Below are 24873 nucleotides of genomic sequence, written 5' to 3' on the forward strand. Positions count from 1 at the left end.
GCTCAGGAGCAGTGATTCTGAGGGGGAGGGTAACTCCTTTTAGACGTGGACTTCAGGTTTTACACTTTACGGACCTTTTACATGTAAACCAATATATATAACACACTAAAGGAGAGGGAACAAGTAGAAAAGCATAATAGGGCCACTTTAGATAGTTATGTTTAGCCTTACTGGGCTGAGCTGATTAAGGGCCCTGTCTTTCTATAAAATATATATATATATATATATATATATCTCTATTCAGGATTTAGAGAAACTGAAGGCATTTCTTGTCCTACTAGACTTAAAGGAATGTAAACGACCAAAAACATGATATTATATTCAATAAATAGGCTTAATAGTAACTGATTCCTAGTTATACTACTGAAGGCTCTGTGTCGCTGGCATCGTTCTCACCATGTTGTGTTTGAGGATTCTCTGGACCACAGGAGTGAACACTTCGATCACCACCATGGACCGCGGCCGCTCCCGACAGTGCTGCAACAAACAGCAATGAGAGTCAACAGTAAGCACTGTGAAACACTTAAAACCATTTCTCTTCACTACAGGAAGTAAATGTTCAGAGTTGTTCTACTTTGACACATGGGCTCACCTTACAGAAGAACTCACAGAGGTCAGGTGGTGGATGGTTGTTTTCCAGAAGAGGAGCAATAGCCTGAACACACAAAGACAGATTCATTTTTACATATTGTATGTCTTAATTATCCCTGCTGGGAGCCAACAGTATAGATCTGAGCTGTCAGTTGCAGGACATTTATAAAATAAAGCCCAGAGGAGACTACGCAAACACCAGAACCTCAGCATAAAACTCTTCTGTTCTACCCAGATACGGCCATGATAGTGCCATGATACGACCATGGTAGCACCATGATAGCACCGTGATAGTGACATGATAGCGCCATGAAAACGCAATAATAACAGCATGATAGCCCCATGATAGTGCCACGATAATAACACCACAATGGCACCATGAAAACGCAATGATAGCACCACGATAGCACCACGATACCGCCATGATACCCCGTTGATACCGTCATGATACCACCATGATACCATCAAAATACCACCATGATAACGACATGATAACGCTTCTACATACAGTCAAGAAACCGCCATGAAACCACCATTATACCGCCATGATGCCTTGATACTGACATGATACCGTTGTGATACCCCCATAAAAACGCCATGATAACGCCATGATACCGCTTCCACATACAACCAAGAAACCACCATGATACCGCCATGATAGCGCCTTGATACCGCCATGATACCGCCATGATACAGTCATGATACCGCCACGATACAGTCATGATGCCGCCATGTGGGCATTGCCAGCAACAATCAAAAATACAAGCGTACAAGTGTCACACAAACAAATACACAAAAATAGCTGTCTTCAGTATAAAGATAAAACCAGCAGGACTCAAGCGTGTACATTTTTAACTTCAGACTAACATCAAAATCAATTTCTAGTAAATAAAACTCACCACAATGATGTTCTCATGATCCTGAGTGCTGAGATTAGAGTTCTGTGGGGAAGAGCAAGAGAAAATATGTTAGAGTTACAGGCAGATCCTTAAAACACCACACTATAAAAATACTCCATTACAAATAAACACTTGTCTTAATGAACTGCTATTTTGGAACTGGTAGCTGTTAAAAAAACTGTAGTGGAGCAAAACCTCTGATGTTTTCCTCTGATTGTAGTACAAGTGCTAAGCAGCATGGAACTGAAAAACTGAATATTAAGTTCCAAAATGTTTAATGTTAAATAAATAAGTAATAAATGCACATGAACCAATAATTGTGCAATAATTTAAGAATGCAAAAATTCAGCTCTTCTTCTTAATTTCTATTTCTTTATTGTAATATTAACTGGTTTGTTGCACCATAGAGTTTCTGTTTCAGCAGTCTGTTGTGTGACAATGGCATTATTATTTTCCAGTTATTGTTATAATTAAAAAGGTGAAACAAAATGAAGAAAAAACAATAAAACTTAGATTAGGGCAACAACTAATATAAGGCATAAAGAGGGAATGGGTAATATACTGCATGCCTGAATGTGTGTGTGTATGTGTGTATGTGTGTATGTATGTATGTATGTATGTGTGCGTGCGTGCGTGTGTGCGTGCGTGCGTGCGTGCGTCTACCTCAGCCAGCAGGGTGGAGATGATGTGCAGAGGAGCCTGGTGGATGGACTCGTCCTGCAGCGGTGAGGTCAGAGCCATGTCCACCAGCGCCCTGATCTCCTTCAGCACCACGTCCCAGCGACTCGGGTTGTTCAGAACCTTACGGTACTTGTAGATCTTTTTCTGCACGAAAAAACACAACGCAACAGCCCCCGGTGACTTCCCTGAAAATCATCTGGAACATCATCATCAATGCTTTCTCTAGCTGCTGCCTGCACTGTTCTGGGACAGAAACATTTATATATTTCTATTTAAAATGGTGGAGTGAAATCACATAAACAGGAAATGCTTGTGAAGAGTCAGAATTGCGTGTAGCCATCATGAAACCTGGGCAGTGCTGTCTATGTGATAGCTTTAGATTCTTCCTTGAGATACAGTGTTGAGTGTAAAATCTAAAAAGGTAAACCACTTAAATATCAGTGTTTTTAAAAATATGGAACAATAAAGCTTACAGACAGGAAAGGAGGGGGACTGATTAAACAAATCCATGAATAGTTAAAGACAAACAGTAACCTTACCTTCCACTGTAGGGAGTGAAACCACTGGTCCCTTAAGTAGCTGTTTGCAGCCTAGCACACACACACACACACACACACACACACACACACACACACACACACACACACACACACACACACACACACACACACACACACACACACACACACACACACACACACACACACACACACACACACACACAAATTTGTTACATGGGATCTCAGGTAGTAGGAAACAAACCCACACACAATGGTTTCATGTCATTTCCTCGAAGCCACTCAGTCAACAACATCCGAAAAGTTACATGTTCACCTTTTGTAACAATTGGAACAATGACGACATTAAATCAGCAAATTCGACCCGAATAAAGTGTTTTTCAATTTTGAAGACAGATTTCCCCTCTTGATTTCATGACATTTACAGTTGCCACAGGGTTTTTTGTCTCACAAATGCAGAGGCCTCCCTCTAACTATGATTGGTCACAAACCAACACACAGTATCTGCTGTGAATGTTTAACATTAGTCATAAATACAGGAAGGTGTGCAGTTACTAGATGCAAAACACAGAGTGAGTCTTTGCACTGCCTGCCAAAGAAAAAATAAATTCAACGGCCATGGTTGGACTTTGAGTCATTCTGAACATTAGAGCTGCACTGATCAATATTTTTTATATCAACAATGGGTCAGTGTGTAATGTGAAAGCGGTTGCACATAGTGATGAATAAATAAAGAATTACTACTGACGATCATCTAGCTGGTGAACATAGTGGAGCATTTAGCATCTAGAGGGCCAGATCCTGAACGCTATTGTTGCTCTGCATCTGATGGACGTGAGTGCAAGCGAGCAAAACTTTATTCATAAAGCACAATTCATTCCAAGTGCAAGCACAATGTGCTGCACAATATGCGAGTTATCATGGAAGACTTCGAAATCTTGAATATATATATATATTTGTAACATTAAATATTCATACCTAACCTAATAAGCAACAAAAGAAGTTAAATTCCAGGATAAATAAACAACTTATTATTTATTAATGCTTTAAAACTGTACTATGTGTATGTGGTTTGTTATAATGGGATTGAGGGTGGCCTGGCAACGTAAACACAAAATCCACCCAACTAACTTTGAAATGGAATGTTGCTGAACTCTGATTGGTGCACAGCAGAATGCGAGCGTCACGTGACCGATGTGCATCGCGTTTTTGCAGTCGACCACGGTCCACTTCAGACCCGTGACAAGAGCAGAGACCAAACGAGGTCTCTCAAGTGGAACTGTTCAAACTTTGGCAGACAAATGTAGCCGAATGTGAACGTGCTTTTTTTTCAGGGCCTTTGAGGGAATACAGAAGAAGACCCATCTGCACAGGACTAATATGACCACATGACCTCTGTGTTTGGTGAAACATGGTGGGTGGTTAAAGGTGGAATTTGGACTTGACAAATTACAACACAGGATTAAGATCACAGACCACCTCCACAATTATTCCACATGACTAGAGGTCCCCAGGTAATACTAGTCCCGTGGGAATAGGGCTGAAGACACAGGATCAACATTTTATACCAAATCCCTTCTAATGGCATGCTGCGTACCATCTCTGACAGACTGTTACGGTAAGCAGTGTGCGCTTTATTGGAGGCTGGTGTTAGCTAAACTGAGACATGCCTACTGAAACAAGATGAGATGTACACAGAGGAGTAGAGGCAAGATAAATAAAACAGTTGAAACTACTGACTTCTCCAACGCGAGTACAGTGAAAACGGAGCGACACACAAGGACCAGTAAGGACTCTGCCATTCTTCCCGTCTGCTTCCAGCATGTTTGCACTTTTTTTACTACCTGTCCCAATGTTTGTTAACAGTAAAATAATTGATCGCCAGCAAAACAGAGTGTGGTAACATTGAGGTCAGACCAGTTTAGGTGCGGTTTGTATTCAGAGGGAGAAACTGAACACGGTATTGACCGATTGGAAGGAACAGTGTGTTCAGTACAGGTGGCCTACTGTTTTCAGATAGCAGATAAAAAAAAGAATTTCTGTTTGCCACTGTGAAGGAGTTAAAATATAACTGTTATGACACTATTTATAGAGTAAAATTATGTCAGGATATACTGAACTGAGTCCATTCTTGGCTAAAAACTCTTGATAACAAGCCTCTATTCCCTCATTTAGAAGCACTCATGAGAAACTAATAGAGAGCTGCAGGAATGAGTCCTAAAGGCCAGAGATGAGTCAGCACTTTAACACTTCCGGTTCCCTCATCTTGAAGTCAATGTGTTTTGGGTTAACTGTCTGAAATAAGGTCTGTGGTTAACACAAGATGAAGAGATTTGAACATTTTGTTATATGGTTTAAAATACATCAATAAAATATCCTACTGGTGAACTTAGAAGCTTTAACCCGTCTTAAAAAAAAGAGTCTAAATGAGACGGCTAAACGTCATCACTTGAACAATAGCCCTCCTTTAGCTGAGCGGCGGTGACATGAAGTCATGTGACCGTGGGTTAGCTCCTTAAGAGCCTAGTTTGCATTTATGCTTCAGAAATCATAAAACAGTTGTTCATTTGTGAAGATTCTTTTCTGTAATAATCCAGAATCCAATGGGAAAATCCCTTTTGCTTTTTGACAAGCGAACCAGTGTGATGCCAACTTGCTTATAAACTACAAAAATAGGTCATCCCTTCAGCGCTTTATTGAAGACCTACATTGTCACTTTCCTCGCCCACATACATGAAAAATAACTGACGTCAATAGCCCAGCATTTAAAAACTTGTAATAAGGCTCATGCTGACTGGAGTTAATTCATAAACAGTTCAGATATGAAATATATTGTATACATTTTTATTTGGGTGAAAGCATGACAACATGACATTCATCAAATGTATACCCAGAGGAAGGAACAACGACGAGCCAAGTAGAACAAAAAAAAAAAATCCTGATTGAGTGATTGAATCAAATTCATCATTTTTATTGCTATTATGTCATACACCATGCAGCGGATGAACAATTAGTTAGCTTACTATCTTACTATCCTCAGTTTTCCATGACCTCCAAATATTGTTTCCAGTTTTCCTTGTTCTTCCAATAACTGGAAAACTACACCAGGTTTTCCAGGTTTCCACCACTTCCAGGAGAACTGACTGATCTCAGCTCAGTGGACACAAACCGGCCGAGCTTTTCCCTTCAGAGCACACACTGAATCTGTCTGGCAGCGGTCCAAACAGCTGGCAGCAGGCATAAGCAAACACAACTGATGAGGTGGGTATACACTGTTGACCCCCCACCACCAATAATGGGCTGAGTAGTGTATCAGAGGTAATTGGGCTAATGGGTAACAGTACCAAATGTGCTCACTGAAGGGCTATGCTTAATGTGGGGATGAATTTTATTCCCAGGAACTGAGAGTGCTCTCTCATAGTTCAGCGGGTACATGGTTTAAGGTTTCCAGTACGGGTTCTGGTTCTGGATCTATCCCGAGTCCCAAACATCACAGGCACTAATCTAGTGTGACTTAAATAAATCAAAGAGCCAGAGTGTTCCTTTCCCTACATCAGACTGATAATGTGTGGAGCCAGACCTTTCTTTAGTGCTGACACAGCGCTCTGGAGACTACCACAGATCTACTCGTCCCTCCAGGACCAAAGTTCCCCCTACACCCCCAGCTTTAAAATCTCTAGAGTCTAACATTTATCGCAGGACACTGACCGAAACACTTATCACACAGTGTTCTACTTTGTTCCCAGCGATCAATCTGGTGATCTAGAAGTTTTTGTGAAACATGATAGTGGATACAAAGACTTTGCCAAGGAGTGTGATGAGCTGAATTAATGACAGACTTCACTGGCTGTTTCCAGGCAGGGAGTGCCCTTTGCACAACACAAATATTCCATTGCATTAGTAATCTTAAACTTGCATGAAATTATATTTTCATCATGAAAAAGTGCATTGAGGACCATTTCTGAATACGAGCTAACAGCTAACTGGGGTCAGCAGGCTCTACTCCCAGTGAAGCAGCCTCCCGTTACATACGAGCACTTCACTACATTCACAACAGGCTGCATGTCGTCCCTGATGAACCTGCTTACTATTTTTTCACTACTTGCCTAGTTACTTTTGAAACATGTTTTTTTAAATCTTTAAAAATGTACCTTAAATTTTAATTTAAAATATGCTTTAAAAACTTTTTCTTTGAAATGGAAGTGGAAAAAAAGAAATAAATAGCAAATACCAGAAAAACAGAACTTTTTATATTCTGTTTTTCTTGTTTATTAGAATACTCATTTTAAGCCTTAAAAAAAAAAAAAGGAATTCTGACCCCGTTTGTGTTTTGTTTTTTCTACAGATTAATGAACAGATTGGACACCTAAATTGATTAATTCCTCTGCTGGGAAACAGTTATAGTATATGGTATGGAACACACTCTTCTACAAGAACCTTTTTTATTTAACATAAAGCGAACACAAATGGCACTTAAAGGAGCATATAATAAAAACAGGAAATATCGAATAGATAAAGGAAAAAGGAAGCAACACTAAGAAAGTAGGTGCATTTCTTTGACACGCAGTTTCTAAATATAATTCAGCTGATGCCTAAAAAGTATTTATGTTAGCTTTCATTCCCGTAGAGAAATCAAATTGCATCACATGCATCCTATTAGTGTCGCTTCAAACTGATTAGATGAATTAAATATTGAACGCTTGCCAATATCTTGTTTGTAGCTGTAGCTATTGGTTAGGAAAAAAAACTCTGCCTGCATGGAAACAGCTGCTAAAGCTAGCCAGCCAACAAAAATGTCAAGTTAGCATTTGTTTCATTGTCTCTTGTTTCATTTCAGCCTTTGTTATTCTAACAGCTGACCTCCAGTAGCTTCTCTGTAAGATGACGGCAGACGTTACCTGAAGCAGGACGGTGCCGCCGGGGAAGCTGAGCTGGACACAGTACTTTGGAGCGTTGTCCCACGAGAGGAGCTGCAGGTCCTCTATGGAGCTGTAGGACAATGACGTCTCCATATAACCGGTGGGCTGGACAGAGAGGAGGGAGAGAAAGCCACAGGAGGTTATTCTGCCAGCGTCTAACATTTACACTACATACTGTTCATTTACACAGAGAAAGAAAAAAAATGTATTTACAAAAAGTGTTTTATTTCTTATAAAATGTAAAATGTTTTGTCCAACTGTGTAGTATTGTATAGCTGTTGTTGAGGACCCCCTTGAAAGCGAGTTGGTACATCTCAAGGTGTATTCCTAATAATAAATGTCCATATTTATTTTAACTGGCGGTCAGCCGGAATGACAAAAAGAAACCTATCTTGGGCTAACCTGCCCTGGGTAAACAGCAGGCCAAACAAACGCTATTACAGAGTAATCTTTATCAGCTGTGGTGACATTTCATGTAGTGAATAGTCATTGAATGCTGAAACAAAGTGGAAAAGCAATTTAGCAAAAGCCATTAATCACACAAACACAGCTAGAAAGACACTTTGCGTCCCACACACACACACACACACACACACACACACACACACACACACACACACACACACACACACACACACACACACACACACACACACACACACACACACACACACACACACACACACACACACACACACACACACACACACACACTGGGAGCTGGAAGCAGATGCAGCTGAGTAACAGGCCACAACCTGTTTGCTCGTCTCAAAATGATTACAGAAGCGCTGACAAATGACCACAAGTTTCCGGACCCAGAGACAGAAGAGTCTTTAAAGAGAAAGGGAGATGAGGGGGGAGGAGGGGCAGAGTGAAAACTGCAAGGAATCCAAGCCTGTGTATCTCCTAACCCTGGGGAGAAGTCTGAAGAGAAATGTTAATGCCACAGTGCGTCTTTAATAAGACATGTGTTGGTCGGTAATGCAGAAAATGGCAGTGAATGAATCAGCAGTTCACTTCCCAGGCATTAGCGTCACTAAGTGACTTAGTAGCAATCATTGCTGATGGGAGAGCGACTGTGTATGAGCCCTGCAGACGTCATCTGCGCTGGCTTTTGCTGCACCCTGATGAGGCTGCATGTTTCTGATACTTAGTAGCGTTTGTTTTCTTTTTCATTTAGAAAGCAGTTTTCTGTGAACATACGATCAGACTACAACACCCACTACGTTGTGTCCCATGAATTATTGCCACATTGTTTGTTTTGATTTGATGTTTTTTCGTGTTTATTACAGGAGCACTTGTGGCATACAACAGAATACTCAACGTCTGAAAAGGTGCAGCGGACTATCACCGTCCACGGCCGACCAACCAGCCAGACCTGCTGGTCCAAACGCCACCAAACCTTTCCAGAGAGGAGAGGGAGGAGAGCCCAGATGGAAGCTAAGCTAACCCTGCTAGGACCTGAGGCTGCTCCACTACCCAGAATGCTACTGGCTGTCTAATGTCAGTGGCAGGAAAATAGAATGGATGACAGCAGGTGGAGGTCGGTGACAGTTGAGTCCACATCCTCACAAAGACCAGGATCCATCGTTCATCCTGCAGTAGAGGAGCAGACAGCAGGACAGAGAGCAGGACTCCGGTGGGACCAGAGGAGCTGGACTCTGTGTTTACATCATGATGCTTGGTGATCAAGCACAGTCAAAGTTGATGGACAATGTTTTTCTTTCTTTGGATTTTGAATGTGAAGATGTCGGCCATATTATCGGACCAGAATTTATTTATCTTTGCTGCTGTTTTCATTTCTTATGGTGCTAATTGAGAAAATGCACTACTGGAATGTACTACTGTTTCTGTTTTGTTTGTCATGTGCTTGTTGTGTTACAAATGGACTACAGTTGAATTTGGTTGTGCATCCCTGTGTTGCATAATGACAATAAATGATCCTTGAATCCCTTCAGGCAGCGGCTGGTCAGGTGTGCAGAGGTGAGAGCAGGTAGGATTTGAATTACTTTTTTTATTCTTCACACAAGTTTTTTTGTTTTAAATTGGTGACTCTCGACAAGGAGGAGTGTAAGGTTGAGGCTAATATTTGGCAAAATGTTGAATTTTTTCCCCTTTTTAAATTACAGATCAGGAAATTAATGTACAAATAATGCATGATAAAGAAAAAATAATCACTGTTTACATTGATTTTACTTGTGCTCATGATGATTTATACCAAATCTGAACAAATTGTCTCATTGGGAACTGTCTAGAAAACTTCAGTTCTTTAGAAAATATGATGCTCTTATGAGGTAAATGTCAATATTTCTGTCACATCCAGATATTACTTATCATTATACTGATGAAGATGATGGATAAACTAGTGAGTGTGGAGCAGTAAAACAGGCTTCTACAGGCTGCTCTGTTGTCACTCCACTGCCTCCCTCCTTCTTCTTCTGCTGCTCTCAGACAGATAAACAGCCGCTCAGCGCGCACACACACACTCACACACTCACACACACTCAGAAATCCCTGTTGTGAAACTGCACGCATACAGGACTTTCATTACCGACCACGTCCAGGGCAAATATTGGTTCTGGGCGAGATGTTTCATTTCCTTGGAAGAGCAAACGTTAGCCTCGTTCTCAGTTTATCTGTCTGTCCGTCCGTCTGCCAAATAGTGTTCTACATGCAGCTGGGAGTTGGACAACACATGTCGCACTAACTAGATGAACCGCAAAATAAAAAGCACAATAAGAAGCGGTGTACTGGAGGAGATAAATGGTGTTTTTGAAAAGGCAGAGCAGTGCGGAGACAAACAAAAGGGACTTCAATTTTCTGATAAGCAGCCGAGGTTACCATAGATACTACATCCTGCACCAGAGCATGCAGTGATTGCCTTCTCTCTCTCTCTCTCTGCCTCTCTTTCTCTCTCTACTGTTTTCCTGCCCTCTCTTTTTCTCCTTTTTGCTTGTTCTGCCTCTTCCTGTTCTGCTTTTCATCATAGAGGAGGGTTGGAGGAGGCTATGGCTCCTCTTGTCTCCTCTCCTCGCCGCTGTGTTACCATAGAAACAAGGGGATGGAGATGTATGTTTTGTTGGGTTTTTTTTGTTTGTTTCCAGGGAGAAGCAGACAGGAAAGCAAGGAAACAGCAAAGAGAGAGATGAGGAAAGAAATGAAGAAAGAAAGCATGACCTATGCACTGTATTATCAGATATGTTCAATACAAGAGCGCTGATGAGGGGACTTTATTCAGGGCACATGAAGCATAAATAACTGTCTATGCGGGTCGAAACCCTTTATCAGCAAAATGCTAACTGTAGTAGACATAAGATTTGTTTCAGGGTTTCACCCTTCAGCTGACGTGAAAATGAAAAAATTGACACAATTTTGGAGGAAACAAGAATTTTACTACAATTTTTTTCCCCCACCGTATCCGTGTGAAGGACCTGCTCAGAATTTTTAAAACCAGTTATTACACATTAGGTTAACTTTCAAAACATCATTACAAACCATTTCTCAAAGTGTGGCAGTCTGCAAGATGTATTAAAGTGTTGTTTTTTGAGCCATTGGCTACTATTCATTTCTGTATAGTGAGAAAATAAACTTCAACAACTTAAATCTTTCTTCTAATGAACGAGCCATAGCAGTGACTGCAAGCGGCCTATCATATTGTATGGATATGGAAATAAATGGTAGGACAGCCCAGCTGTTTTAAGAAAGTATCGAGTCTTAAAAAAAATAAACTACGTTAGTGATTTTATTGTACATCTGTGTCACAGACTGGGTTTCAATGCCTTTGACTTTCAGGTGTGGTGTGACAGTGTCAGTGCTTCTAAACGCTGAGTCACTGATCATCTAACGTACAGCTCACCGATATGTTACGTTCACCCAGCGCAGCAGGGCAGCATAAGACGTACCAATTGTGCCTTAGGTGATTTAAAGCTGAAAACACATCAACAGCGAGAGAAGAAAGATAAACTGAGGAGGAGGAGGAGGAGGAGGAGGAGGAGGAGGAGGAGGAGGAGGAGGAGGAGGAGGAGGGAAACAGATGACTGCACCAGTCTGAGCCGCAGCAGGTTCGAAGGAGATACTGATCATGTGATCACCTCCTAGTGCCTGGGTCAGTGCTGAAAAGGTCAAGCAGCCATTTTAAAAGGTCAGTCCACTACCTACACACCTGGAACAACAGTAGCAGTGCTAACAATGCTGTTGAATCATAATTATTATGATTTCTGGTTTATTTATTGTGAGAGAGGTAGGACACCAAACCTGACTTAGGAATTTAAAAGGTCCCCATTTCCTTCCATCCTTTCTCCTCTACTCACTCTTTACTTCTTTGCTTTCTTCACTTCCTTCCCTTTTCATTTTTAAAATATTTCTCCTCCTTTGTTTTCCCACTGTCCTTTCTTTTTCCTTATGTTTCCTCATTTCCTTCTCTCTTAACCCCTTACCATTCTTGTCTCCTCCTTTTCTTTTACTTCCGTTTCCCTTTTCGTTTCTCTCCTCATCCCTCTCTCCACGCCGTCCTCTTCTCCGACTCCTCGTTTGTGCCTTTTTTTATTCATCTTCTGTTACTCCTTCCCTTCCTATTCCTCCATCTTCCCACCCTCCCCTGCTCCCTTTAGTCCCTTTCTCTCTTCCCCTTCATTCCTTTTTCTGTTTACTCATCTTTCTTTACTTCCCTTTTCCTTTTCCTCAAATCCTTCTCATCATTCATGTTTTCACCTTTTAAACCCCTCTTGTCCGTTGTTTCCTTCTCTGAACCCCAAGTGCAAATGTGTCCTTCTTTTCTTCCTTTACTACTTCCAGTGCTTTTAGCCTACTACTTCCTACTTCCCTACTCCTCTCATCCTCCCATTTTCTTCTTACTCCCTTGCTCTCTCTTTTCCATTTCGGTCTTCCTTCTTTGTTTCCTCATCCCACCCCATTTTATATGATAAAGCAGGGTAAAACATTGCAATCATAATTTATTTTAACTACATAAATGTAACCTATGTGTGTATGTGCTTTTAACACAGAGGTCCACATTGGAAGTGTTGCATAAAGATATGTTTTAGTCGTCTTTTATGCTTAATGGGCTGTTATTTGCATTATTCTGCAAAACGACAGAGGGCGTACAAATAAAATGAACTGTGAAGAGTCAAAAAGACAACGCGTGTAACCCATAGATATGCCCATAGACTATAGGTGTAACCAGGAAAACGGCATAAACCAACCTCCACAATGGAGGAGGGATTGTAGTTATCTGTAAACTCCTATCTCATATTCATGGACTACATTATTGGATTTATAGCCCTGTAAAATATTTACTCAATTGTAGATATTTAAGACCTCCTGTTACTAAAGCATTTTAAAAGTAAAAAAAAAACCTAGCTTTACACTTTCATGTGCTAACCTCTGACTAAATAAAAGGGTAATTTTTTTGGCTGTCTTTTTTAATACCCAAAAATCAAAACTTATTTTTGGTTATTATAATACCTTTTTTTTTTTTTTCGTGTCCAACAGAGAGACCACGACAACAAGCCTCCTGTTGGAGACAGACAGCGAGTGGACAAGACGGCATCTGAGTGAACATTTCCTCCTGTTCCCGTCATCAAGCAAACAATACAAATTCACTTCCTGTGTTCCCCGGTTTCAGATTCACCAATAATCACACAACAGTAGTTCCCATTCAGTAGCGGCCCAGATCTGAAGGGTGACCGAGGTGACACGGTTGCTCCATTTGTTCAAAGACCCTCGGGTCGATCCCACACTAACATAAACATGTCACATACTGCGTTCAGGGACACACAAGCTCATGCATGACGTCACCGGCCGTTTAAAGAGTCACTTCCCTGAACGATAAGCCGCTCCACTTCTCCATTTGCTAAGGAACAACCAAATTGCTGCTCGTAAACTCGGGAGGACGAAAACACACTGTTGACCTGTTGATGTGCTGTCATGACGTCACGCAGGCCTTCTCAGAGGACAGGACAGAGGGCCCTTCTGTTGATTAAACTGTTTGGAGACAGTGCTCTGTGGTTTGGCTCCAATACTTTCTGTGAAGACACAGTTCCAAGAAAGTTTTCAAGGCCAAAATGAAAAGATCTGAGTCTTGACTCAAAATGAGTAACAGCCCCAAAAGAATTACCACCACATCTGTTATCAAGACATAAGACTGCATGTCACATGACAAGAAAAACTCTGTAGCAATATACCATGATGTAAGTTGATAATAATCAACGTACTTTTAGAAATCAAAAAGGGGAAAATTCGAATGTAGGGGGCACAAATTCAACACACTTAATTTATCAAAATGCAAAAAAAGGGCTCATCTCCAAAACAATGTAAAAACAAACAAGTCAGTTTAAAAAGGTACCCTTTTGAGTTATTGGCCACTTGTAGCGTTATAGAGCAATGTTTTTAAGAGCGGATCCCCGTATTATTTAGATTTTGTACAAATAATCAAGGTGATTTCGTGCCGTTTCACTGATCAGCTGTGGTGGAGAGGAGAGGAAGACCAGCTAGCAACATGGATGTCAACAATGTTTCAAATTCTTACAAGAATGTCTAAACAAATGTTCAATGAGGTAAGAAATGCATGCAACAAATGTATTAGACCCCAATGATACACACACACACACAAATATATGTATATAGTAACCAACATGATCAAAGAAACTACAAAAAAGTGAATCACCACGTTATATGAATCATATGGGGCCTTGGGGGCCCTTTAGGTCTGAGGCTCTAGGGCAGATGCACACATTGTTTGGTTACCAATCCAGCCTCGCTAATATCATTGCTCATTGAATTTTTGTGTCTTGACCTATAGTAAAAAAAACAGATTCAATACAATACATCGTTTTAAGCTCTAATAACTTGTGATAGGAGTTTATCATTACTTTTGAAGAATGAATGATAATATGATAAATTACATGCTTTGATAAGTTGATGGATGATTGATCCTTAATGATAATAATAAAATAAAATAAATAAATGATTTACTGCACTCCTGCTCAATACAACATACAAAACACAAGCAAACACTATGTAGTGAAATGCCATGAATACAGCTATAAATCCGTCTATCAAGTTTTAAAATAATAAAAGTACATTGTGAAATAAGTGCTGGAGAGCTGGTTGCTTGTGGATTTTAAACACAACATTTTTCGTCACTGATGTTCTAACAACATTCAAAAGCTTGATAAGTGAAGAATAACAGGCCTTTGAAAACAAAATTAATTATTGGAATGTTGACAAAGGAGTTATTACTTGACATTAGCATGTGCTAAACATACAACAACCATGGCAACTAACCACAATAAAATAAAAATTAAAAAATGGTGCCCAGAAATGGCAGCAGTTACAAACAGAACAACAACCAAAACATCCACTGCTACAACAACATTCGCAACAATGAATAAAAACCACGTCAGCAACAAAAAACGAGAGCAGCTGCAACAAAACCAACAACGCTGAGTGCAACATCGGCTCCGGCACTTACACTACGAATAGAACAGCTGGAAAATGTAAGTAGCTCCACAGTAAGATCCAAATATAACGTTAATCCAAACAGAACTATAAATCAGATTGTGAAGAACCTTGTGAGTGCAGTTCAGGTTATCAAGGGAGGTTACAGTAGGAATAGCTGTTTATTCCCTGTAGCAGGACGACGCTCAGTGTTGTGACGCATGGCAGACGAGCACAAACACAACACGCCTAAATATCTGTACTGATCTCCTTGTTTACCACAGAGCCATAGTTCTCATCGTAACTATGTGTACAATCACAGACACACAGTTAATCTGCACCTGCACTGCTGGGTAGATTTGTAACAACAACCGTTTCATAAATAGAGCCTTCACTACCAGACACAGGGAAATGGTCAGACCGAGATATTAAAGTGCAGAGATACTGAGGAGTAACTCCAAAACTGTTTTGCCTTGGTCCAACTTGTGCGCGTCATTTCATGCATGCAGACTGATAGCATGACAACTTAGCCTTAGTTTGATTGGAGCTCAGGGACTCTCTCACCCTTGCACTCCTTCACATTTTAAAATACAGAAAAAATGGAACAGAAGAATACTTTTGTTGCACAAGAAATTACTTAATGTCAGCTTTAGAGCTTGGCTTACAAAAAGAAAGAGAAACTATATATATACAGTGGGTACAGAAAGTATTCAGACCCCTTTAAATTTTTCACTCTTTGTTTCATTGCAGCCATTTGCTAAAATCGAAAAAGTTCATTTTTTTTCGCATTAATGTACACTCAGCAACCCATCTTGACAGAAAAAAACAGAAATGTAGAATTTTTTGCAAATTTATTAAAAAAGAAAAACTGAAATATCACATGGTCATAAGTATTCAGACCCTTTGCTGTGACACTCATATTTAACTCACATGCTGTCCATTTCTTCTGATCCTCCTTGAGATGGTTCTACTCCTTCATTGGAGTCCAGCTGTGTTTAATTAAACTGATTGGACTTGATTAGGAAAGGCACACACCTGTCTATATAAGACCTTACAGCTCACAGTGCATGTCAGAACAAATGAGAATCATGAGGTCGAAGGAACTGCCCAAGGAGCTCAGAGACAGAATTGTGGCAAGGCACAGATCTGGCCAAGGTTACAAAAGAATTTCTGCAGCACTCAAGGTTCCTAAGAGCACAGTGGCCTCCATAATCCTTAAATGGAAGAAGTATGGGATGACCAGAACTCTTCCTAGACCTGGCCGTCCAGCCAAACTGAGCAATCGTGGGAGAAGAGCCTTGGTGAGAGAGGTAAAGAAGAACCCAAAGATCACTGTGGCTGAGCTCCAGAGATGCAGTAGGGAGATGGGAGAAAGTTCCACAAAGTCAACTATCACTGCAGCCCTCCACCAGTCGGGGCTTTATGGCAGAGTGGCCCGACGGAAGCCTCTCCTCAGTGCAAGACATATGAAAGCCCGCATAGAGTTTGCCAAAAAACACATGGAGGACTCCCAAACTATGAGAAATAAGATTCTCTGGTCTGATGAGACCAAGATTGAACTTTTTGGCGTTAATTCTAAGCGGTATGTGTGGAGAAAACCAGGCACTGCTCATCACCTGCCCAATACAATCCCAACAGTGAAACATGGTGGTGGCAGCATCATGCTATGGGGGTGTTTTTCAGCTGCAGGGACAGGACGACTGGTTGCAATTGAAGGAAAGATGAATGCGGCCAAGTACAGAGATATCCTGGAAGAAAACCTCCTCCAGAGTGCTCAGGACCTCAGACTGGGCCGAAGGTTCACCTTCCAACAAGACAATGACCCGAAGCACACAGCTAAAATAACAAAGGAGTGGCTTCGGAACAAGTCTGTGACCATTCTTGACTGGCCCAGCCAGAGCCCTGACCTAAACCCAATTGAGCATCTCTGGAGAGACCTGAAAATGGCTGTCCACCAACGTTCACCATCCAACCTGACAGAACTGGAGAGGATCTGCAAGGAAGAATGGCAGAGGATCCCCAAATCCAGGTGTGAGAAACTTGTTGCATCATTCCCAAGAAGACTCATGGCTGTACTAGCTCAAAAGGGTGCTTCTACTCAATACTGAGCAAAGGGTCTGAATACTTATGACCATGTGATATTTCAGTTTTTCTTTTTTAATAAATTTGCAAAAATTTCTACATTTCTGTTTTTTTCTGTCAAGATGGGTTGCTGAGTGTACATTAATGCGAAAAATTTAAAGGGGTCTGAATACTTTCCGTACCCACTGTATATATATATATTTTTTTAATGATTCGGCCAGTGTGACATTTAAGGGTGGCCACGGTTTCACATTTCACTGTGGTCTGGCAACAGATGAATGAGCTTGAGACGTCATTTCAAGTAAAACAATGCATCGTTGACAGTTCCCTTTTTCAAACAGCAGACCAACTGATCAAACATACTTTTCAATTTCCAAACTAAAAAATGATAACCATTTTAGAAGATACAAACTAAAGCCACTGTCCGAACACATTTGAAGCCATGCAGCTCATATAACTTCAATGACGGCCTCATATGATAAATCTTTAAGCCTTTTTCGTTGACGTTCCATGTTTTAATACATTTTATCAAATTTTAGTTAGGCGTGTTAAGACATCGATGTTTATTATAAAAAAGACTAATCATATTCTTAAAAAAAATAAGAAATATTAAATAACATCAGCACCTGAGTATTGATAAATCAGGAGGTTTTTTATACATTTTATCAAATTTCAGTTGGATGTGTCCTTGTTTTCTGATCTGCTCTTGTTCTATTAGCTGTAGCTGCTGTTTGCTGTCAATGCTAAATCTTTATTTATTCGTATACATTTAGCTAAAGGTAAAGTACACAGCACTATCAGTACAATAACACCTTCATTATAATTAAATGCAACTCATATAGAAAGTGTTGGGTTCAACACATCTAAATTAAATGAAGCAACAAACGGATATACAAACTATTATTATTACTTGGTGTGGGTCTAAAGTCTAAAGTATGGGGCGTCACATCATCATCTTAACCTCCCATTCTGCGGCTCTCTGGTTGGTCCTGTATGTAGAGCTGAACCTTTGAACAGCGAACAGGGTCACTGCTAATGACTGATAGCGAAGCCTCCACCAAAGGTAATGACAGGCTGTTTTAAAAGGCAGACGATGGGAGGAGACCACTGTTGACTTAACGTGCTCGTTTTAACGTGTCACATAAAATGAGCCGAGGCTTCACATAATCCAGTTCTGGCTGAATATCATTTAACCTCTCCTTGACTTGCCTCTCATCACAATCAGCCTCTCATTACTAACTCAACTCTCCACCCTGATTTCTCCATGTCCATTTCTTATATCCACAGATATGATGTATGTTGTTACGTCAATAAGGTCATCTTTGGAATCAAGAAGAAGCTCGAAGACCTTTGACCTCTGTCTGAATGCTTGTTTAGTGATCTTTATAAGTCCTTGTTCTCATCTTTGAAGAATTTCTTACTGTTCTGTTGACTCTGGTTCAGTAAGTAACAGAAAGGCTTGAAATGGGCCTGGACTTTATCCGTCTTCACGTCATTTACTTTATCTGATGTTAACTTCCATGCAAGAAGCATGTCACTTTTAAAATATTACAGGAGCAAGGATACAGAAATATACAGATGTCACAATGACAGTTTTTTATCTAAATTCAAAAGTTTTATTTAAAAGGTGTCTTTTGGCAAGACAACTGCTGAGGCAGCGGCTAACAGCGCTAACAACATCAAAAGTGCAGACAGAGCTAACAGTTTATCTGAGGGGGAACCGCGCCAACGCTGTGGGTCTGGATGGAGTTATCAGCTGTAACCGCCATAAGAGAGCAGGGCAGGGCGGCGGCCATTAGCTAACCAGTGGGGCACGCTCATGTGCACTAACATGCACGTAAATGGAGCACAGTGAAGCTCGACTTTCAACAAACACGGATGGAGAGTGACTTCCTTCTCTGCTCAGGTAGACATCACTCCACTATGTCTTTACTTTGTAACAGTTTGAGCTGCTATACTGATGTTCTGAATGTCATATAGACAACCTAAAAACAAAGGAATAGCTTGACGTTTTTCTTAACAGTTAAGATGAGAAGATCTATACCACTGTCCTGCCTGTCCATTAAATATGAAGCTTATGCCAGGAGACAGTTAGCCTAGTTTAGCATAATACTGGAGGCAGGGGAAAACAGTTAGTCTGGCTCTGTAAGAAGGTAAAAAAAAAAAAATAATCCATCTCTTAGCACCTCTATGATCCCTACCTGACACAATCTGTTTTTTTACACAAGGCAAAGTGATGAAAAAGACCAAGCTGTGGTTAACATGGAGTAATGTGCCGGACTGTTTCTTGGCTGGTTGCAGTGACATCCTCATCATGGACAAGAAATTGTTCCAGCACATAACTCTCTGCGAAACCAGAACTTGTTTTTTTTTTTTTTTACAGAATAAACAAACAAGATAAAATGTGTTCACTAGTGAGACTTAAAGGTTTGGTAGATGTTTTCTTTTTTATTCAGACTGACTCAGACGAGCGGTTCTAGGTTCATACTAAATGGACCCATATGTCATCAGTCCTGAGTTAACAAGTAGCCATCACAAAGGAATAAACATAGATTATCTGATGGTTTACTATATATAACATGCAAAGAAGATGTGCAGATATAAAATCAACATTTCATTTGTGCCAGTGTGTTATCTTGCTCCCTTAAGATCAAACAGCTGTGCATAAATGATCAAATCATGCAAACTAGTGCCACCATGTTCCACAGTACACAGCTTTAGAAGGGTGGTGTGTGGGACTTCCCACTGCCCTGCCTGAATATGGCTTTTTTTAAACATGGTAAAAACAACCCTACCAAAAACAGTCACAAATAGAGAATGACTGCTGCAGGTCTGCAGTCTTCATTCCTCTTCAATAGTCTTCTCCTCTGTGTCCTTCTTGTTTGGTTTCTCCGTTTTTCCATCACATCGCAGACGAACACACAACAAGGCAGAATGGGGGGAACGATTCCAATTCAAATCTATTGTAAATATCATAAATCAATATGGCGGGGAGAGCGCCATCGTTCTCGACTACACCTCAGGCTTTGCCAAATGGCTGCATTGTTCAAACAAAGCTGGGAGGATCCAGTATTTGAATATGAACAAGTACTGCAGCCTGTCCGGGAGGCCTGGCCAGAGCCTCTCAAAGCTGTGTGTGTGTGTGTGTGTGTGTGTGTGTGTGTGTGTGTGTGTGTGTGTGTGTGTGTGTGTGTGTGTGTGTGTGTGTGTGTGTGTGTGAGAGAGTGAGTGAGTGAGTGAGTGACCTCATAGGTTGTAGTCACTGCACGTCATTTCCCTTCATTCTGCATTAAAACAATACTTTTGCTGCTTCTCCAGGGATGGCTGAGATTAGGATGAGGGCCATTCTTGGGAATGAGGCCTACTTGGAAGAGAACAAGGTTCTATGACGTGCTATTTTACCACAGTTGTATGAACTTTATATACTTTTTTTTATGGAAGTGAGAGCTATGACTGCTGAGTTGTGGCACTACATAAACCACACAGATTCAAGCAGCAGGCTCTTGTTAGCATTGAGTGCTTGAAGTGTGACGATGTAAATTCTGAAATAAAATTAATCAATACATTCTGACTGCTAAAAGTCAATGACAATGTCTCACTTTAATTTATCAGGGTTATCAGATGTTGTTAAATCACATCCTGCTGGTGTTTAACTTTTACCCTTTTTCCACAAAAATAAGCGCATAAATGCAGTTTTTTTAACATTGGAAAACCCTGTATAAATAGATGATAGACTAACTCCACATTGCGAGTAGACCAGCAGAAGACAAGTTCTGGTATTTTTTGTAGTGCGTCTCGTTCACCATCTCAGAGGCACCGGTCGGCACTGGAAGCAGAAGTCAGTAACAGTAAAAATATCACGTTGGCTACTTATTATTTTATATCTGTTACTTATTCAGTGTCTCTGTCGAATTATCTAACCAGAGCTTGTATAAACACTAACAAAGACGGTTTTGATGGGTTTTATTTGAGTGTCATGTTTACATCACTGATGATACATAACGGTCACTACCGCAGAATCATTTGTACTAAGAATGAATACTGATTGTGACCTTCCCCACTGAGGAAAGATGTTAGTGGGTAATAATAATAATAATAATAATTTTTTTGTCCAGTACGAAAGGTGCTTAATCTACAGAATCTTTCTATCTTTGTAGCATGATCAGTGGGCTAAGTATGATCATCAGATTCTCTGATCTATAATCAGTATTAGCTGCCTTTAGTTTAAAGCTCATTCACAAAGTGGAATGGAGGATAACTTTTCTGTGGGAATAAAAAAAGGGGCTTCTGGTTGTTGTTCTCATACGTTGTAAGGGTGAAACTTTCTCACTTCCTATTCTTCATCGAACATTCACACGGCTTACAAGGCAAGACCAGTACACTTATCAAATACATAATTAATACATTTCTCTTTTTCAGATCATTCTACTGCCAAATAATTTGTTAGGTGTAGTATTTGATTTCTTTTTGCAAATGTTGAAGAGCAAAAGTGACACCAAGGATCCCACCAACCCGTACTAGAAAGAGTGCCACTGTTAAAATAGACTTCTTACATAATCATTAGACAGTGCAGATGTGACCAGAGGAAACTTGAGCCTCCCTCATTGATTTCTAAAAGGGCTTCCGTCTCTCACCACGTTACCTATAACGAGTCCCTCGCATTCGCGGTGCGGCCAGATTCCTTTCAACTCGGGTCCTTTTGTGAGCACAGGAAGTGCTTGCTTGCACACACTCCCTTTCTTACGCAAATCTGATGCAAGTTAGGTCTGTGACTACAGTCGGGTCTGTCAAAGGAGTGAGTCACAACTCTCTCATATATGAGGGATGAAGCAGCATCCTCCTTAAATTACAACTACATTTAATACTGATACAATGTCATTTTCTACTCATTTTGGAAAATGGGCCTTTGCTTTCACTGAAACGGGATATGTGAGCCTTTCCGTTACTGAAACAAATGAAACCCTCTTGGGCGACCACGCTCACTTTCACAAAGCTCCACTCTCACAATGGTCAGTTATTCGCCGTGCGTGGGGAAGTTGTTGGAGACGCAGAGTCAACGCTCTTTGCCTCCTTCTTGGAAGCGGTCTTTCTCTGTAAGAGAGCAGAGCAAAATTGGTCAGCATTGTTCTCATCGGCCCACATAACCGCTCTGTTCGAAAAAAATGAGCACAACGTTGCCACTCAGGAAATGCACATTCATGCTTCGCCTCCTGAACAAAAAACCCTCTTCCTCATATTTCAGCCTTTACAGAGCGGAGAATATGTGACTTTGTCAGCGAGGGCAACTGTCAGACACATGATCGCCATCCACACACACACACACACACACACACACACACACACACACACACACACACACACACACACACACACACACACACACACACACACACACACACACACACACACACACACACACACACACACACACACACACACACACACACACACACACAAGTCAGGAGAATCTCTGGATAAATCACCCACATGGCTGAATTAGCATTAGCGTCATTACTTCTACCACTGGGGTCTTTACAGATTGTGTTTCCTGATTTAAATGCAGAGCAGACTATGGTTCACTAGAGGACAGCTTATGATAGATGACAGCATTTTGAGTGACGTTCATACTCTCTACTATGTTAACCACATATGTATTTGCCTATGGCATTCAAATGGCTCAAAAGCAACAAGGTGCGTTGTGGGCTTACAGAGCACGAACATTTTCGTTAGCCTCTGGGGGGTTTTACAGGATCATTTATGACAGCCAGTCACAGCACTCAGTGACTGTTAGCATTTGGCTCTTTGAAGCAAGAACAATAAAGCACCTACTATAAAGCACCCCAGATCTTTTCAAAGATAGTGCTTGAAAAGGACTAAATAGCAGAATAGGCAACTAAAGTTCAGTTTACAGAATGTCTCCTCATACACACAGTAGTTTGAGTGAACTCAAGGTCTTCTAGCTAGATTCTCCTTAACCAGGGAACTTTGAGTCCTGATTTTTTTGGGTCAAACTACTGTTTCTAAAAAGGTCAAGAATCACCACTGTTAAATTCAGCAAAAGTAACCATTAGATAATGCCTCGTTTGCATATCTAAACATAACATTACAGAAAACTTGTAATACAAAAAATGATTGTCTTAATGTAAGTTATCATATGGGGAAATTGCATGGTGATATTATACATTTTACATCTGTTTTGTAAAATGTATGTAATTTTACAATCATATCTTTAAAGGCTGTTTTCTCAGCCAGAAATCTCCACTTCAGTAGCACTTACATCAAACAAACTATCCAGTTTCATTCCTATCTATGTTCGGAAGGTTGTTACAGAGGGCTTTATTCATGAATCATTCATAGCCTGACTTATAGAACATTTGATTCCTGAAAACATGGAGGAAAAGTTTTTTTAATGGTTGTTCACAGTATTATTTCAGATTTATGTGGTGATACAAAAACTTTGAGTAATATGTCAACAAAATTAAATAAGAATTTTGAACATAAAATAATTGTCATATTTCAAGTAATCAACTGGGGAAGTGTTTAGAGGGAAATTAGAGGTGTTTCTAATATTCTGCTTAGTTTCTAATATTCTGATCCATCTTGTATGTAAATGTAGTGAACAAATAATGAGAAAGACCTCCCAATATAATCTAATACAGAACAAAAACACAACTAGCCACAACTTAAATAATTAATACTCTATTACAGTAGAAAAACTGAACAGTACCAGCCTCATAAAGGCCGACCGGATGGCAGAGCTGTTGTGTTGGATTGCATTAGACCGTAAAGGTGTACAAAATGAAGTGCTCACTGAATGTATTGAGCTACTATTTCTACTGATAAAACACAAAAGTGATTCAACTTCCTGGGGACAATACCCCCTTCACTGTCTAAGTGACAAGAGACCTGGGATGTGGCAATGCAACAACACCAGCAATGAGAAACATTGTAGGCCAAGAACACAAGTCACGTTCCGTGAATCTGGATTTAAGAGATGTAGGAACGGGTTATGCCTAATGCTTGCTCCCACAGGGATGATTTCCTACCTGTCACTGAGGGCTGCTGTTGACTGGCCAAAGTTCAACGGCTGCCCCCTGTTTCCCACTGCAACCACAATCAATACAGAATCACTGATATGTGGTGGAGCTTACAGCACACCACTAAAAGCTTAACAATTATAATCAAAATTTGGTTATATTTGCTCAAACTGTCACTATATCCTGACAGTAGTACATAAGAGAGATGACCTTTTAGTTCTTCCCTAATGACATTTGCAAGATTCCCAAAGTAAAACAACCACTCAGAGCTGGGGATCACTGCTGGCCCCATATCATCTAAACAAGAATTCAGATCTCCAGCAGACACACCAGGTACACCAGGTCCGGGATTCCCCTCCACTGCATCAAGTCTTCCCTGCTATAATAACAGCCTCCAACACATTGCAAGCTGCAGCGAGCCACTCAGCACACTTCTCTAGCTTGGGTGTGATAGGCAGACATCCAAAAATACCTCTGACAAGGTGTGTTGATAAAACACTGGGCCTGGCTTTGTGGAAAATGTCAGAGGTGTTGATAAAAACAGAGGAGGAAATAAAGGCTTTTATTATTTTTGGTATTATTCTGCTGGTTTACCAACAATTACAATGCATTTGATTAGCACAGACATTACTCCTTTTGTGGTTAATTATTGCATATTATTATTATTCCTCTCCATGATGGTCCATATATCTAGTTAATGTGTTCAAGT

At 40.5% G+C, this 24873-nt stretch overlaps 1 protein-coding gene across 1 annotated transcript in view; it reads right to left on the minus strand.

Moving 5' to 3' along the window:
- cmip (c-Maf inducing protein) overlaps nt 1-24873 on the minus strand; it is a 45243-nt gene that overhangs the window by 18382 nt on the left and 1988 nt on the right. The window contains exons 2-7 of the mRNA XM_054619709.1: nt 7588-7713; nt 2711-2761; nt 2154-2315; nt 1491-1532; nt 593-655; nt 397-477 (exon numbers count right to left, since the gene is read on the minus strand). Coding sequence (XP_054475684.1) covers nt 397-477; nt 593-655; nt 1491-1532; nt 2154-2315; nt 2711-2761; nt 7588-7713 — 525 coding nt within the window. The remainder of the gene's footprint in view (nt 1-396; nt 478-592; nt 656-1490; nt 1533-2153; nt 2316-2710; nt 2762-7587; nt 7714-24873) is intronic.

The sequence above is a fragment of the Anoplopoma fimbria genome, chromosome 19 (genome assembly GCF_027596085.1).
Source record: "Anoplopoma fimbria isolate UVic2021 breed Golden Eagle Sablefish chromosome 19, Afim_UVic_2022, whole genome shotgun sequence".
Classification (NCBI taxonomy): domain Eukaryota; kingdom Metazoa; phylum Chordata; class Actinopteri; order Perciformes; family Anoplopomatidae; genus Anoplopoma; species Anoplopoma fimbria.